The 13,981-nt window shown below is 44.2% G+C and overlaps 1 protein-coding gene across 3 annotated transcripts in view; it reads right to left on the reverse strand.

Annotated features, from left to right (window-relative positions):
• Nucleotides 1-8,415: 8,415 nt before the first annotated feature.
• FGF1 (fibroblast growth factor 1) overlaps nucleotides 8,416-13,981 on the reverse strand; it is a 91,280-nt gene continuing 85,714 nt past the window's right edge. For all 3 annotated transcript variants that reach the window (XM_081091770.1, XM_081091768.1, XM_081091769.1), the window contains one exon: nucleotides 8,416-12,123. In XM_081091770.1, the coding sequence (XP_080947896.1) occupies nucleotides 11,929-12,123 (195 nt within the window). In that variant the 3' untranslated portion in view covers nucleotides 8,416-11,928. The remainder of the gene's footprint in view (nucleotides 12,124-13,981) is intronic.

Below are 13,981 nucleotides of genomic sequence, written 5' to 3' on the forward strand. Positions count from 1 at the left end.
CCACCACCACCACCACCACCACCACCACCATCATCACCACCCTCACCATCACCACCAATGCAGGCTCTTATTATCTTAAAACCAAGCTCTAACCATAGCCTGCTGGCTGGTTTTCTCATCTTCTTTCCACTACAGCCAGTGCTATCTGAGTTTAATATGAATGTGGAGTTGTGACTTCCCTGGTTAAAGTCTCCATTGGTTTCTTCTTGCCCAAAGGCAGAGTTTAAGCCTACTTCTGTCATAAGGAACCTTACAAATTTTCCAGAGCAGCTCACTATCCTTTAAACACACCATTCTTCTTTGCTCTTCTGCATTCTAACATGTGCTGTCTCCTCTGATTGGAGTAATAATAAACACCCCTCCCACCTATGCTCCTGTGTGGATTTTTTTAGTGCTCTCCTATGTTGCATTTTAATGATTTGTTTGTATGCCATGCTCCCCAGCTATGTTGTGGACTCCTCAATAGAGCACTTTTCGTTCTTTATTCTCAGGAGTTGGATTACAGTCCCTCCTCCACAGCGGGATTCAGGAACTATCTCCTTTGTTTGGTTGTCAGGAAGGCAAGTCCCTGTGCCTTCTAGAAAAGGGAATGAGATTAATTCAGAGTGGCTGTCAGATGGCATCAGTCATGTTTCTTACAGAATTCAGAACACTAAAAATAATCTATTCTATCTCTATTTGCTTTCTGTCTCTTCGGTTTCTTTGTTCTTCCTAGGAGGTCAATTTTGACCACAGGACTTTAAGAAGTCAGTAACTGCCCTGACCAGTTTGGCTCAGTCGCTAGAGCGTCGGCCTGTGGACTGAAGAGTCCCAGGTTCGATTCCGGTCAAGGGCATGTACCTTGGTTGCGGGCACATCCCCAGTAGGGGGTGTACAGGAGGCAGCTGATTGATGTTTCTCTCTCATCGATGTTTCTAACTCTCTATGCCTCTCCCTTCCTCTCTGTAAAAAAATCAATAAAATATATTTTTTTTAAAAAGGAGTCAGTTACTGCAGGGCAGTGTGGGCTACTGAGTTTTTCTCATTAGATCTGTGTAAACATGTTTATGTTATCTCTTTCATAGCCAGATGAAGACATTTCCAGCCAGGAAGATCCCTCCCCATACCCTGAGAAGGGCACCATCTCAGAAGAGTGTCCAAGATGCCTTTCTGTTTTTCTGTCTTGTGAAGAATGTAGTTTTGGTTGTGTGATTCTTTTTAAGCCGCTTCATGTGTTTTTGGGCTGATTAATAGCATAGCTACCCAAACTTGGACAGCAATATCAGAATTTCTGGAAGCACAGAAATAAGAAGCTACTGAGTTCAGGCTTTCCATCTGAATGAGACTCAAATGCACAACCACTGCTTCCTTGTTTTATCTCTCACCCCTGACTATGCTGGCAAACCTTGCTTTTCCTTTTGGATATAAGGGATTTACTGGGAACAAAAAGCATTTTCCTGTACTCCACCTGCTGGATGGAATGAATGAAAGCCTCGGGGAGAGATCTAAATATTTAGCGAATATAACCTCAGCCCCCAAAGTTTCAAGTCTGGAATACATTTCAGTCTCAGATTTGAACCCAAGCCAAAAACATGCATGTTGATACTGATTATTTGTGTCCTTTGGCAGAGGGTTTAGGAAAGTGTTATAATTCAGTTACATGGGGAGAGAGAGTGATTATGTATATATGGCTTCCACCTGGTTATCTATAGCTGTTGGAGAATGGACTCCGCCTAACTTCCCTCATCCATCACTGGCCTCCACCTTGCTGTTTGGCCCCAGTTCACATCCTGCCCCCCGCCCCTTGCTCTCCACACTTGAGTCTCACTGGTATTGTGTTTCTTCCTGCTATAGGGCCTGAGCATATGCTACTGCCTCTATCCAGAATGCTCTTCACAATCCACAGCACCTCTCTACTAGCCAACTCTTCCTCTTCCTTCAGATATCAGCTCATTTCCTTCGGGAAGCCCGTGAGTGAGTTCAATCCCCTATTATATATTTTGAGGACGCTGGATACTTCTCTTTTGTGAGCACCTGTCACCCTTGCAGCTTTACATTTCTCTATGGGATCCTTTGTGTAAATTGCTTCCAAAGGGTAGTATATGTATATGACACAGATAATATGCAGGTGTTCATTGTTTTTTTATTATTTTAATGCTATATGTTTATTTTAATGGGTATTAGAAAAAAATATTTATAGAGTAAGTAGCCTATCCTTTTGTGAGCATTTTTACTTACAATGGGCCTAAAGTAGGTAAAACTGTGCATCTGCCTTCCATGAGCCATGTGAATTAGAAGTACCATGGTCAGGCAATGGGAATATAGGCAAACATTTTAGAGGCAATATGAAAATGACTGAAACTTGGGAAATAATATGTTCATATATTTCCCTTCACTTGATTGTAAGCTCCAGCAAAGAGCTTTTTTGTGCGCCATTCTACCCACTAGGCCTCGTACATATTTGGGCCGTAATAAATATTTGTTGAAAGACTGGACAAGTGATTGAATAAACAGTCTAATGATGCAACAAGGCCCCCTCGCAAGTGACACCAGGCCAGTCATAGATCGGATCGTTAGAACGAAGGATACGGTTTCTTTTGAGGATCCTCCACATGGATTGCACACAGTAGAGACAGGTTGGAATTTTGTAGACTTAGAACATGCAGCTCCAGATACCCAAAGACTTGGTGGAGTCTCAAGGCCGGAGGGGACCTTTGCAGTTATCCTGCTCAGAGCAGTGCCTCCAGCATCCCCGACAGGCATTGTCACAGGCTAGACTCCTCGGGAAGCAGACTCTGAGATGAAGATTAGCATGCAGGACGGTTATTAGAAATCTTGAGATCACACCTGTGGAAGGGAAGGAAGCAGGATGGGGCAGAAAGAGAAGTTGAGGCAGTTTTAATAGAGGCCTCAGTGGACATTATGAGAAATTCTGAAACTGGAAAGAGCCTTAGAACTGTCCAAAGCTGAGGCGAAGGGACCAGGCTGTAATGCACGTATGCAGGCTACCCCAGAGGGGCGTGCAGCTGTCCTGACCAAGGCCATCACTGAAGGGTGCTGATGGCAAAGGCCGTTGCAGGTAGTACTCTCAGCAGCTGGGAGGGTCACTTCTGAAGGGGGAAGCTGGGGACACATCACAGAGTCTACCACAGGTGTCCTCTCAGGCTCTGTATGAAAAACTCCCAATCACACTACCTGTGGTGGGGCTCCCACCAGTTGGAATGCTCTAGTTGTTAGAAATATTTTTTTCTTCATATTGAACCAAAAAATATTGCCTTGACAAGTTCCAAATACCTATACTCATTTTGACTACCAGAGCAAGAAAAACAGCGTGACTCTTGAGCTATCTGAAGAGAGCTCTGGAATCTCATTTAAAATTTTCTCTGAACTAAACACACCCAGTTTCTTCAGTTGTTTGTTTTGTGTATATGTTTTTCTGCCCCTTACTATTCATCTGTTACCCTCCACATAACATTTTTCTTAATTTGTAAAACTTCATTTCATAGGCAACATCTAGAATGAGATACAATGGCCCATATGAGGCCTGGCCAACTCAAACTACAGGAGGGCAATTACACCCCACAATCTGTGCCTTATAGAGGGGAGCTTGGAGTCAACCAAGATTCTTTTACCTCTTTCAAAGGAATTGCTGTGAAGCAAGATCTCTCCAAATATGGATTCATAAAATTGATCATTGGGAACCTAAATGGAAAATCTAAAAGATCATAACTTATTATATAATATGCATAATTATTTTTTCTAAAAAATAGCAAATGTTTAGTTAACCCTTATCACATGCCAGATATTGTGCTAAAAATACTTGCATATTGCCGTAGCTAGTTTCGCTCAGTGGATAGAGCATCGGCCTGAAAGGTCCTGAAAGGTCCTGTGTTCAATGCTAGTCAAGGGCACATGCCCAGGTTCTGGGCTCGATCCCCCGTAAGGGGCGTGCAGGAGGCAGTCGATCAATGATTCTCTCTTATTATTGATGTTTCTCTCTCTCTCTCCCTTTGCCTTCCTCTCTGAAATCAATAAAAATATATTAAAAAATACTTGCATACTGTCATTTCATTTGATGCTCCCAATAACCCTGTGGGGTTGGGACTATTTGTATCCTTATTCTATAGAGGAGAAAATGGAGGGCAGATAGACTAAGTAACTTGCCCAAAGTTACAAGATCAGTAAGTGGCAGAACCAGAATTTCAACTCAGCCAGTGTGGCTCCAGGGCTATCTTCTTCTGTATATGTATATTACATGGATTTGGGTTCATTTAAATGAGGGAATGACTTAGCAATATGTTCTTGAACATACATGGTGGTTTTCAGAGAAGCTCGGAGGGCTTAGAAAGACAGTAGCTTTTTAAAAAAGGAAACAAAACCAAAAAAAAACTTGGTCCTAAATTTCATGTAGAGACTTTCTTTACCATGATAATAAGCTTTTAAAGGGAAAGGACCACATGTATTCATCTTTTAATACTGTGTCTAGCAGAGTAACTAAATCATGGTTACGCCAGTTATCGGTGTATTGCCAATGCTCCAAATCCGTTCTTCTTTGCCACATTTTGACACTGGAGCTGGACCCTCCTTTGGCAGCTGATGCAACTTCAGGTTTGTCAGTAGAGGGCACTGGAGGGACACTGCAAGAGGAAGGGGCTTTTCTTTGGGACTCTGGTGCTTTTCTTCTTGCTCCTATGACACAGTGGCCGGGGGCAGTTCCTGTGGGAGACCTAGTGGTCCACAGCCCCAGCAGGTTGCTTCCGGAGAGTTCCGCTGGTGCTGCGGTGGGAAGCTCCTGGAAGCACTGCAGTGAGATCCTCCCCTGGCCTGTGGGCCACAGCCACACCTTCTCCCATGAAGTCTGCATCTCATCCTCGAGAGGAGACCAGCTCGCAAGTTTGTTCCTTCCTGGAGTGCTTTCCTAAGCCTTGGGGATGATACCTGCTTCCCTACACCTGCTGTTCCAAGATTCTTTAGAGATCTCTTTACCCCTCTTAGTAGTTAACCATTCTTCCCCTTAAAGTTTCTCCACTCACTGCCCTGGCCAGTTTTGTTCAATGGTTAGAATGTCGGCCCGTGGTCCAAAGGATTGCAGGTTCGATTCCCGGTCAAGGGCATGTACCTGGGTTGCAGGTTTCATCCCTGCCCCCCCTGGATGCAGGAAGCAACATCAATATATTTTTTTCTCTCTCCACGCCCCCTCCCCTAGTTTCCTTCATTCCTCCCTTCAACTCTCTCTAAAAATCAATGGAAAAAGAGTACCCTTAAGTGAGGATTGACACACATATACTCACAAAAAATTTCCCCATTCAAATTGTTGGTGTGGTTTCTATCTCCTGATTGGACCCTGACTGGCACAATGGTAGACACTCGATAAATGATGAATGGATGGATGAGTCAGTGAGGGAACTGAGGAAAGAGGCTTCGTTTTCACTTTATTGATGCTGACTATTCTGGAGGCTTAGTCTGTTCAGGGTAGCCCTCTGCCCTGCTGGACTCTTCCCAGATGTTCAGGTTGCTTAGGAGTTACACATTTTTAAGCAATCTATAAAATCTATAAATTCCTCTCATTTTTCCTCTCTGCACAGCTGTCCTGGATTTGGGATTTTGTCCCATATTAGGAGAAACAGTCTGGCCAGCCCTTAAACCTGCACCACTTCGCAGGTCAGAGTCAAGGCTTCTAAAGCAGGTGTTCTATTTTGAGAAAGCCATAGATTTTACTGCTCATTTCTACAGGAAATTGCTGCATTCTTAACAGTTGACATTCCCAGGCTACAGATAGTCCTACTTTTACAATGCTCACAAAACAAGTTAGTATAGAACAACATTCCTGTAACTTACTTTGGAGAAAAAGTTTTGGGTGAAGGCATATTAGTAAAAATAATCTAACATCTTGCCCTTATGTGTCTCTGCGTCAGACCAAAAAAAAAAAAAGTTTTCCTAAGACAGGAAAACATGAAATATGAAAATCACAATGAAGTGTGTTTCTGTGATGATTTGCACAAATCGCCTGTCTACAGCTACCCCCCCCCCCCCGCCCCCGCCACCAAACACAGCAGCCAAGTGACCCAATCCTGAAATTGAACACAGTTCCACACAGGGAATGCCCAACCCTTCATTAAGGTTGTTAGAAAAGCACTTCAAAGACACGGTGAGGTTTTGCTTGTTTATGTAATAAGACAGACACCAATGTTTAGCTGCTGAATGTGAAGCCTGTGTGATAGTGGGAAGCGAAGGGAGAAGGAAGCAATTTGGGAAATACCTCCTCCTCACGTCACAAACATCCTCAGACCCATCAGAAGACCCCAAAACCAGATCCTTCAATATATGCATTTCATAAAGCAAAACCATCCCCTAGCTGCAGGCCACGTGTGACCTGGTTTCTCTTTTTAATTTTTTAACCAGGGCAGCAAGCTAACAGTGTAGTATATCACGGTCAATATGTCAACCGCAAAGTGGGTACAATATTACAGAAGGATTCCATAGTCGTTAAGGAAATTTCCCTTGTAACTTGAGAGAACGTTGGGTGAATCCCTGGGATCTAGGGCGCCTGCTGTCAGATCCCCACACCACAGGTTCTGGGTTCTTGAGATTTTAGAGTCAATTTTAAGTACAATGGCAAAGGGAGTTTCTTTCTAGGGGTGGAGGACAAGTTCAAGGAGCAGAGTAGGAAGGGCGAGCACCACTTTTTATGAGCCGTCATTTTAATTTGAACAGTTGTCAAACGCCTAGTAATTTTGAAATGGAGAACATACAAATCCCACTGCTTGGTTGGGCTTAAGCATTCCTGAAAATAATTTCTGTTAATTTGTGAACATGCAGTTGAAGGCACATCTTTGTTTGACATGTCATTATTCCCATACTTGTTAATATATCAATCCCAAGTGCTAAGGGTTCAGGATTGCCCTCCCCTGCCCACCCCGTGGCTGACAGGACATCTCCCAGATAGATATGAAAAGTGATGACTTCATTTCTATTTTTGTCTTTGTGGTCGAACTCACCCATAAGAGGCCAATGTTCAGCTCCCCTAAGCCTCTCAAACATTTAGGGCCTGGAGTTACTCTTTTTAGTTGATTGAGCAAAGATGATAATTTTTAAATCCCTGGCTGGCTAAGATACATTCCAGCAGTAATGGCATTTATCTTATGACTGAGTCATGGATGGTAAAACCTCTTCTTTGGGTAGATAATAGGGGAGATAAAAAGGTAATTTCCAGAAGGTGACGGAGGCTGGTTTTCTAGCCTTTTTTCTGGCTCAGTCTGCTTTTCATGTCTTATTTAGAAATGGTTGTGAAGTAGGAATTTTGGGGGCAAAACAACGAATGACGTGAAGATTAGGGGAGTTAGGGAGGGAATGGCCCAAAGTGATAACAATTTCCAAGGAGGCTTCAAGTCCCCAGGGCTGTGAGAGCAGAAATCTGCCAGGACCAGCAGAGGAGGCAGCAGCGGGTGCCTGTGCCTTTGGAATCTGCAACAGTGCATTCATTTTGCATGATTCGTAGCAAACCAGCTAAGAGAATTCACCAAACCCTTAGGACAGATGGTTTCTGGGTAGCAGGAGGTTTCCTTGTCTTGTTTTTTCAAGAACAAACCGTGTCTTTGAAAACACTAACATCATCACATAGGATTCTAATTGAGTCTCGTTGTCTTTGGGAAGGAGAATGTTTACTTGAAGCCATGTTTCAAACTTTCATTGTGACCCATACTGTTGTGTCCCAATTTAATTCATCTTGACCAGCATATTTTAGTGGAATGTAATAGAAACATCTGAGTGCATCTCATATATGTAGCTTTGTGACATTTTTTGTTTCAGTTGTATGTACGTACAAGAGTATGTATGTGCTGGAAAAAGTCATTCTTAGTGTGGATCAAGCTCTAAAAGGGAGAAAAATACTGCTTTAGGCAACTTTAAAAAGGAACAGAGGGATTGATTATGGTGTGTAATTAGCAGAGTGGGCAAACACTGCTCATCTTTTGTTGTTAATCCTCACCTGAGGATATTTTTCCCTTGATTTTTAGAGAGAGTGGAAGGGAGGGGGAAAGACAGAGAGAGAAACATCAATGTCAGAGAGACACATCAATTGGTTGCCTCCCACATGCACCCTAACCAGGGCGGGGGATCAAGCCTGTAACCGAGGTACATGCCTTTGACTGGAATCGAACCTAGCAGTCCTTCAGTCCGTGGGCCAATGCTCTTACCCACTTAGCCAAGCTGGCTAGGGCTGCTCACCTTTCTTTTATTGGTTCACATGCATGTGTGCGTATGGGTGCGTGTGCACATGTGTAAGTGTGTATGTGCGTGTATATACATGTGAGTGAGTGTGCATGTGTGTGATCTGATTCTGCCATGATGTTTAGGCAACTGAACTTTCTCCTAATAATAAGGAGTTATATGATTCAGAAGTTTAAGGAGATATTGCTTAGTATGATAATTGCAGAAAATCTGCTGAGGGAATCGATGGTCTCACATCAAGGCTCTTGAGATGTGCCTCTGACCATTGACTTAAAATTATAAGTATGTCTTTGCATTTTTTTTTCAGGTCACAGTACCTTTGCCTAAGCATAAGCTGGTCAACTCTACAATAGGTAGGAGCATAATTTTGCATGATTTATACTATGAAACTAAAGTGTCAAATGACTTACTTATGGTGCTTGGCTCTTCAGGGGGCAAATTTCCTGAATATATTTCTCTAGTGGGTCCCTAGGGAAGCACCAATATTGCCTTAGGTTTCCAAACAAAATGAAAAACGTTGCTGCCTTACCTTTTCCTATCAGCCTTAGGAAAGAGCAGCCACACCTCAGGGATGCCAGGGAAGTCCTTCCACAGGGAGGTGAGACACCGCGATGCAGAGAAACTCAGAGACATTATTACGTACTAGACCGTTTATTAATACGTATAAGGTGCAAAAAAAGAGAGGCAGTGATGTAAAATGACAGGCATCTTCCTCAGAGGTCTGCTTTGCAGCCCTGCAGCATGGTTGGTCTCAGCGTCGTGTTCTACAAGGCTGAGGACTTGGGCTCCATCGCCTCCGATGCAGAGCAAGTACCCGGTCTTCAGTAATACAAGATGCTCTGCTCGTGTTTGTAAGTGCACACTGCTGGCCATAGGAGGCTTGGCTATCATCCCTTCCAAGGAAACAGATCACCACCACCTCTACCTCCACCAGCACATTGAAAACAACCCAAAGCACACACACTCCTGATGCTTTGTACAGAATGTCAGGCAACTCATAAGAGTTGGCCTGAAGGTGAACCCACACGAGAGGCACGTGACAGGCAGTGGCCACACGACTGACTCCAGGAAGAGAGAGAGCAGCAGGGATGCTCCGTGTTTAAGGAACGAGAGCATGTTCCGACCGAGTGAGGAACTTCTAACCACTCGCTTCCTACCAGATCTGACAGGCTCTTTGCCTGACATGGTTCTGCAGGTGCAAATGTTAGGTTTACCTTGCCATGTCCTCTGACACTTTGCTAGGGGCTTATCTCATGCTGGGGTTGCTAATTCTTCCCAGACCTGGGTTTCTGGGACTAACTCTTTATTCAGCAGGAACCTACAAAAGTCTGTTTTTACTTGATGGATGAAATGAATCCACAGCATCTTTCATCATACATCTAATGCCCTGGAGAGAATACAGCAGCAAACCAGGCAGACAAGGTTCTCTGAGGCCTCAGTACTCTGTACAGTGCCGGGCACACAGTGGCACTTAATAAGTATTCATTGAACGAACACATGAGTGATTGATGACTGGCCTGTGGGGGGCGAGGTCACAGTAGTGTCTCTTCTACAATGCGTTGGGTCTCTGAAGCCACACACATCTGCCTCACCTGTTAGCAACAGTATTTACATTTTCTTGGCCAACGTTATACTTGAATTTGAGTCACATACTAAAAATTATGGACCGTTATAAATATCTTGGATTTCTTCTCTGGGTACCTTTTTCTGACCAAATCTTCATAGTAAATAGATGTTAAGCCACACTGTACTATCCCCAACTTGCCTGCAAAGATTTACTAATATGAAATGGAATCGTCTTATCCAAGTTACAAAAACAAAAACAAAAAAAAAGTTATGCAATGGTTTTGCTGTAGAAACAAACGCAGGATGGTATTTATTCACAATCGTTTTAACCCGGTTCAGTTCTCAATTCCACTATTGCTTCGAACCTTCACAGATTGTCATTTTCCTTCCATTCTCCATATGACGGAATTGTTTTTCAATTAATAATCACTTTCACTCCTTATAAAACATGAGGTAACACTCTCATCGGTTTTCATCCACAATTGTCACATCATTGCGTAAGAAATCCCCATTTTCAAAGAAAAATGTCTGACAGCACAGTGGGAAATAAAGGAAAATCTCATTTTACAGGTAAATGGAGTATAAGTGGTGGATAATTGAGTAGCTTATACATCGTATCCTATTATTGTCATTCTCAGTGGCTGGATGCTAATCAGTTTAACTGCCTTTGCGCTATATATTTTTAAATGTGATTAAAACATACAGTCTCATAGTAAATTTAAATGGCTTATTAAAGGCATTTACAGGGCAACGGTATCATATGTCAAAGATGAATGGTGTTTCTAATTTGCTAGCCACTTGGGTCAGGTTTACGTTAAGCAGGAAGCATATTTATACAAGTAATCATAACACAAATGGTCTCTTGGGAAAAGCTGTTGGTGTGGGTTTAACATTTTTGAAGTATACTTTTGTTTATCTTCTAAATGGGCATTTTATAGGCAATGGGCCAAAGCGCCTTAAATACATGCTCCTTCACACAGGCATAACTGGGCCAATGTGCCTGAATGCTACAGTGTTGTTAAGCATGAGGAGAGGGGTGGGGGTGGGAAGGTTGAGCCACCTTCATTTGACTGACATCCTCTCAGGACCACAACTGAACGAATGGTGGGAGTCCGCAGCAGCATCGACGCACGGGGAGCTTGCTAGAAATGCCAAAACCGCACCCCAGTCCCACTGAACCAGAATCTACATTCAAACAAGCTCCCCCAGACGGTGCGTGAGCACTGCCCTGGGACCCCAAAGCCTCTGCCTCCGGGTGGCCAAGCACACATCCCTTTCTCTTTCTTTCTTGCTTCTAGAATGATCCTCTTCAGAGGACAACCAGCCCTCGGCCCGGTTTCCCTTTCTTTCTCATCACTCCCACACCCGCTCCCAGGACCCAAATGAATTTACCAGCATCCGATGCCCTTGAATCAAGAACCCACTTCTCATGCTGGCCACCTGACATCACCCAGCGGCTGGCTCCCTGTTGCCTGATAACCTTCGGAAAGTCAGGGCACCGTAAGGACTTCCAAGGCGCTGCGTTCATCTGCTCTCCCGTGCCTGAGCCTCCCATCCTCCATCAATTCCACACTGAGATCCCTTCCTTCTCAGCCGCCTCCAGCATGCAGTCCCCCCTTGCCAGTGTAATCCCTTCCGTTCTCGTGAAAGGACTTCTTCATCCCTGTTTCTACTCAGGGAACGCTGCCTCCCTCTAACCTAGCCATAGCTTCTCTCTAATAATCGTGGGGGGTCGGAAAGACAAAGGGTGTCCTGCCCGCTGTTTGGGGGAACTTTGCTCGGTGGAGGGAACCGGACGCAGTTACTGAAAGACCCACTTGGCAGCCCCCTGAACACACTTCTTTGGGCCCCACCTTTGCCTTGAGAGGCTCAGCCTGCAGCAGGTGCCCAGCGGCAACGGGACCTCCACACCAGACCCAGGCTGGCCCGCCGATTGGCCCCTGAAAGCAATTTGGTCCCCTCTGTTCCAAACTGTGTTGGGGAAAAGGGCTCTGCAAGAAAACGAACTGGGCATTTTAGAAGCGCATTGCTTACAAAGTCAGGCTCTGTGGGCCCGGGGTTAGCGCAGCCAATGGTCAAGGGAACAATCTGGGGTCAGCCGACGAGGACCCCTTCAGGCTCCTCTGGAGTGGTCAGCACCCAGAACAGACCTCTTTAATCAGAGGAGACTGGCAGGGGGAGAAACAAGATTGCTTTCTGGCCATAATGCGTCCGAGGACCACGCTTGCAGCTTCCGTTCTTCTTGAGCCCAACGAACCAATTCTTTTCTGCGTGCTTCTTGGACGTGTAGGTGTTGTAGTGGTTCTCCTCCAGCCTTTCCAGGAACAAACATTCCTCACTGGGTGTTTGCTACAAAGATACAACCGAAAGAGAGGAGGGCTGTGAGCGAGTGGTTTTAGGCAGGTTTTAGGCAGGGCTCCTCTGCTTAAAGCTGTGTGACCTGGGGCAAATTACCCAGGCTTTCTGTGCCTGAGTTTCTTCTTCAGTAAATTGGGATAATAGTGGAGCCTATCTCCGGGGATGGTAATGAGGACTTACAATAGGACCCAGCACGTAATGAGCCTTCAATGTACACCTGCTATTATTGTAAGGTCCCCTTACATTTCTCGTTCTTAGGACCCTAAAGTCTGCCCCTGGGGAGATCCTGAATGACTGTAGGCACCCCAAGGAGGGGTGGGGGGACGGGGACTGGGCTTTTGTCTCTGTAGAGGCCTGGCACCTAGATAGGCTTGGCCATGAAAAACGTCTAAAGCAGGTGAAAGCAGATGGTGATGCAGTGAGGGCTGTTAAGTTTGGACTTAACGAATAAATGAAAAACTACTAATATAATTTTTCATCCTGGTGATTTTCTTTAACAATAGCAAGATAGTACCTTAGCATTGTTAAGACCATCAGTGCTTGTACAAAATGTGCCCTAAGCCTAAAACATATCCTGGAACTTAACTTTTTTTTTTTTTTAAATGGAAGTAGCTTTATCTTCTAATATTTATAAAAAGAATTGCACTTTTTAAAACTTAAAATTTTACTTAAGGGGAGGGTGTGTGTGTGTGTGGGGGGGGAGTGATCAACCAATGAACTCATATGCATATATGCATAACCCATGGTCACAGACAATGGGGTGGTGAAGGCCTGGGGTGGGGGGTGGGGACAGGATGGGAGAGGTCAATGGGGGGAAAGGGGGACATATGTAATGCTTTCAATAATGAAGACTGAAAAAATGTTTTTTTACTTAAAGAAAGAAGAAAAGAAAAATCCGCCCAGAGCCCACCCAACCAGATATAGACAATGGTTAACAGGTGATAAGCATCCTTCCTTGCATCGTTATGTACGTACGCACAGAGAGTAGATAAGACCAGATGGATATAGACTTCGGATGCTATCAAAATGGCACACTATGTCTGCTGTTTCAAAAACTGGCAATAAGCCTATGAAAACATTCAATCTCACTAGCAAGAAAATGCAAATTTAAAAAATGATTTAACATGTTGGCAATGATATCTGCAAGGAGAAAAAAGACACGTCTGAGTGTTGGTGAGAGTGTAGGAAACATGCACTCTCCTGCGCTTTGGTGAGACGCGTTGGTGGAGACTTCCCGAGGGTAGTTTGGCAATGTGTATCAAAGGTTTCAATATGCACGACCTTTGACCCAGCAATTTCACTCCTAGGAACAGTTAGGAGAGAGTTAGAAAGTGTAAAACTATATTTTCAAGGGTGTCCATTGGATATAATGGTAACAAATTGGAAGCAACCTAAATATGCATAGAAAGGTGATTGGTTAAGTAGGTAGTGGCACATACATACAGTGGAATCCAATTCAGTTGTCAATTTATTAAGGTGGAAAAGAGTCCCATCATATTCAGTAGGGCAGTTATTATCAATAATTATTTTCCACTTGGAATGCATCTGTTAGGGAGTGGGAGGAACCCCAGTTATCTGAACTTCCTATTTGTCACGATTGTAGAAAACATTTATGATATTTGGACAGAAGCCAGTTAGGTGAGCCAAAACACTAATGCTGTATTATTGACTTGGCTCCAATTCCGAGTCGCATGGTCTCTATTATCTCCTCACCCACAGTGGTTGGGGAGCCCCTTTCTGTCGTGCAGTGTTCTCTGTTTGTGGGCACATTTGCCTATTAGACTGCAAGCCCTCCTGAGGGAAGAGATGGGACCTTGTCAGCCCTCTGCCTATAGCCAGACTTAGAACC

This window comes from Myotis nattereri (assembly GCF_964212035.1).
Source record: "Myotis nattereri genome assembly, chromosome: 5".
NCBI classification, from domain to species: domain Eukaryota; kingdom Metazoa; phylum Chordata; class Mammalia; order Chiroptera; family Vespertilionidae; genus Myotis; species Myotis nattereri.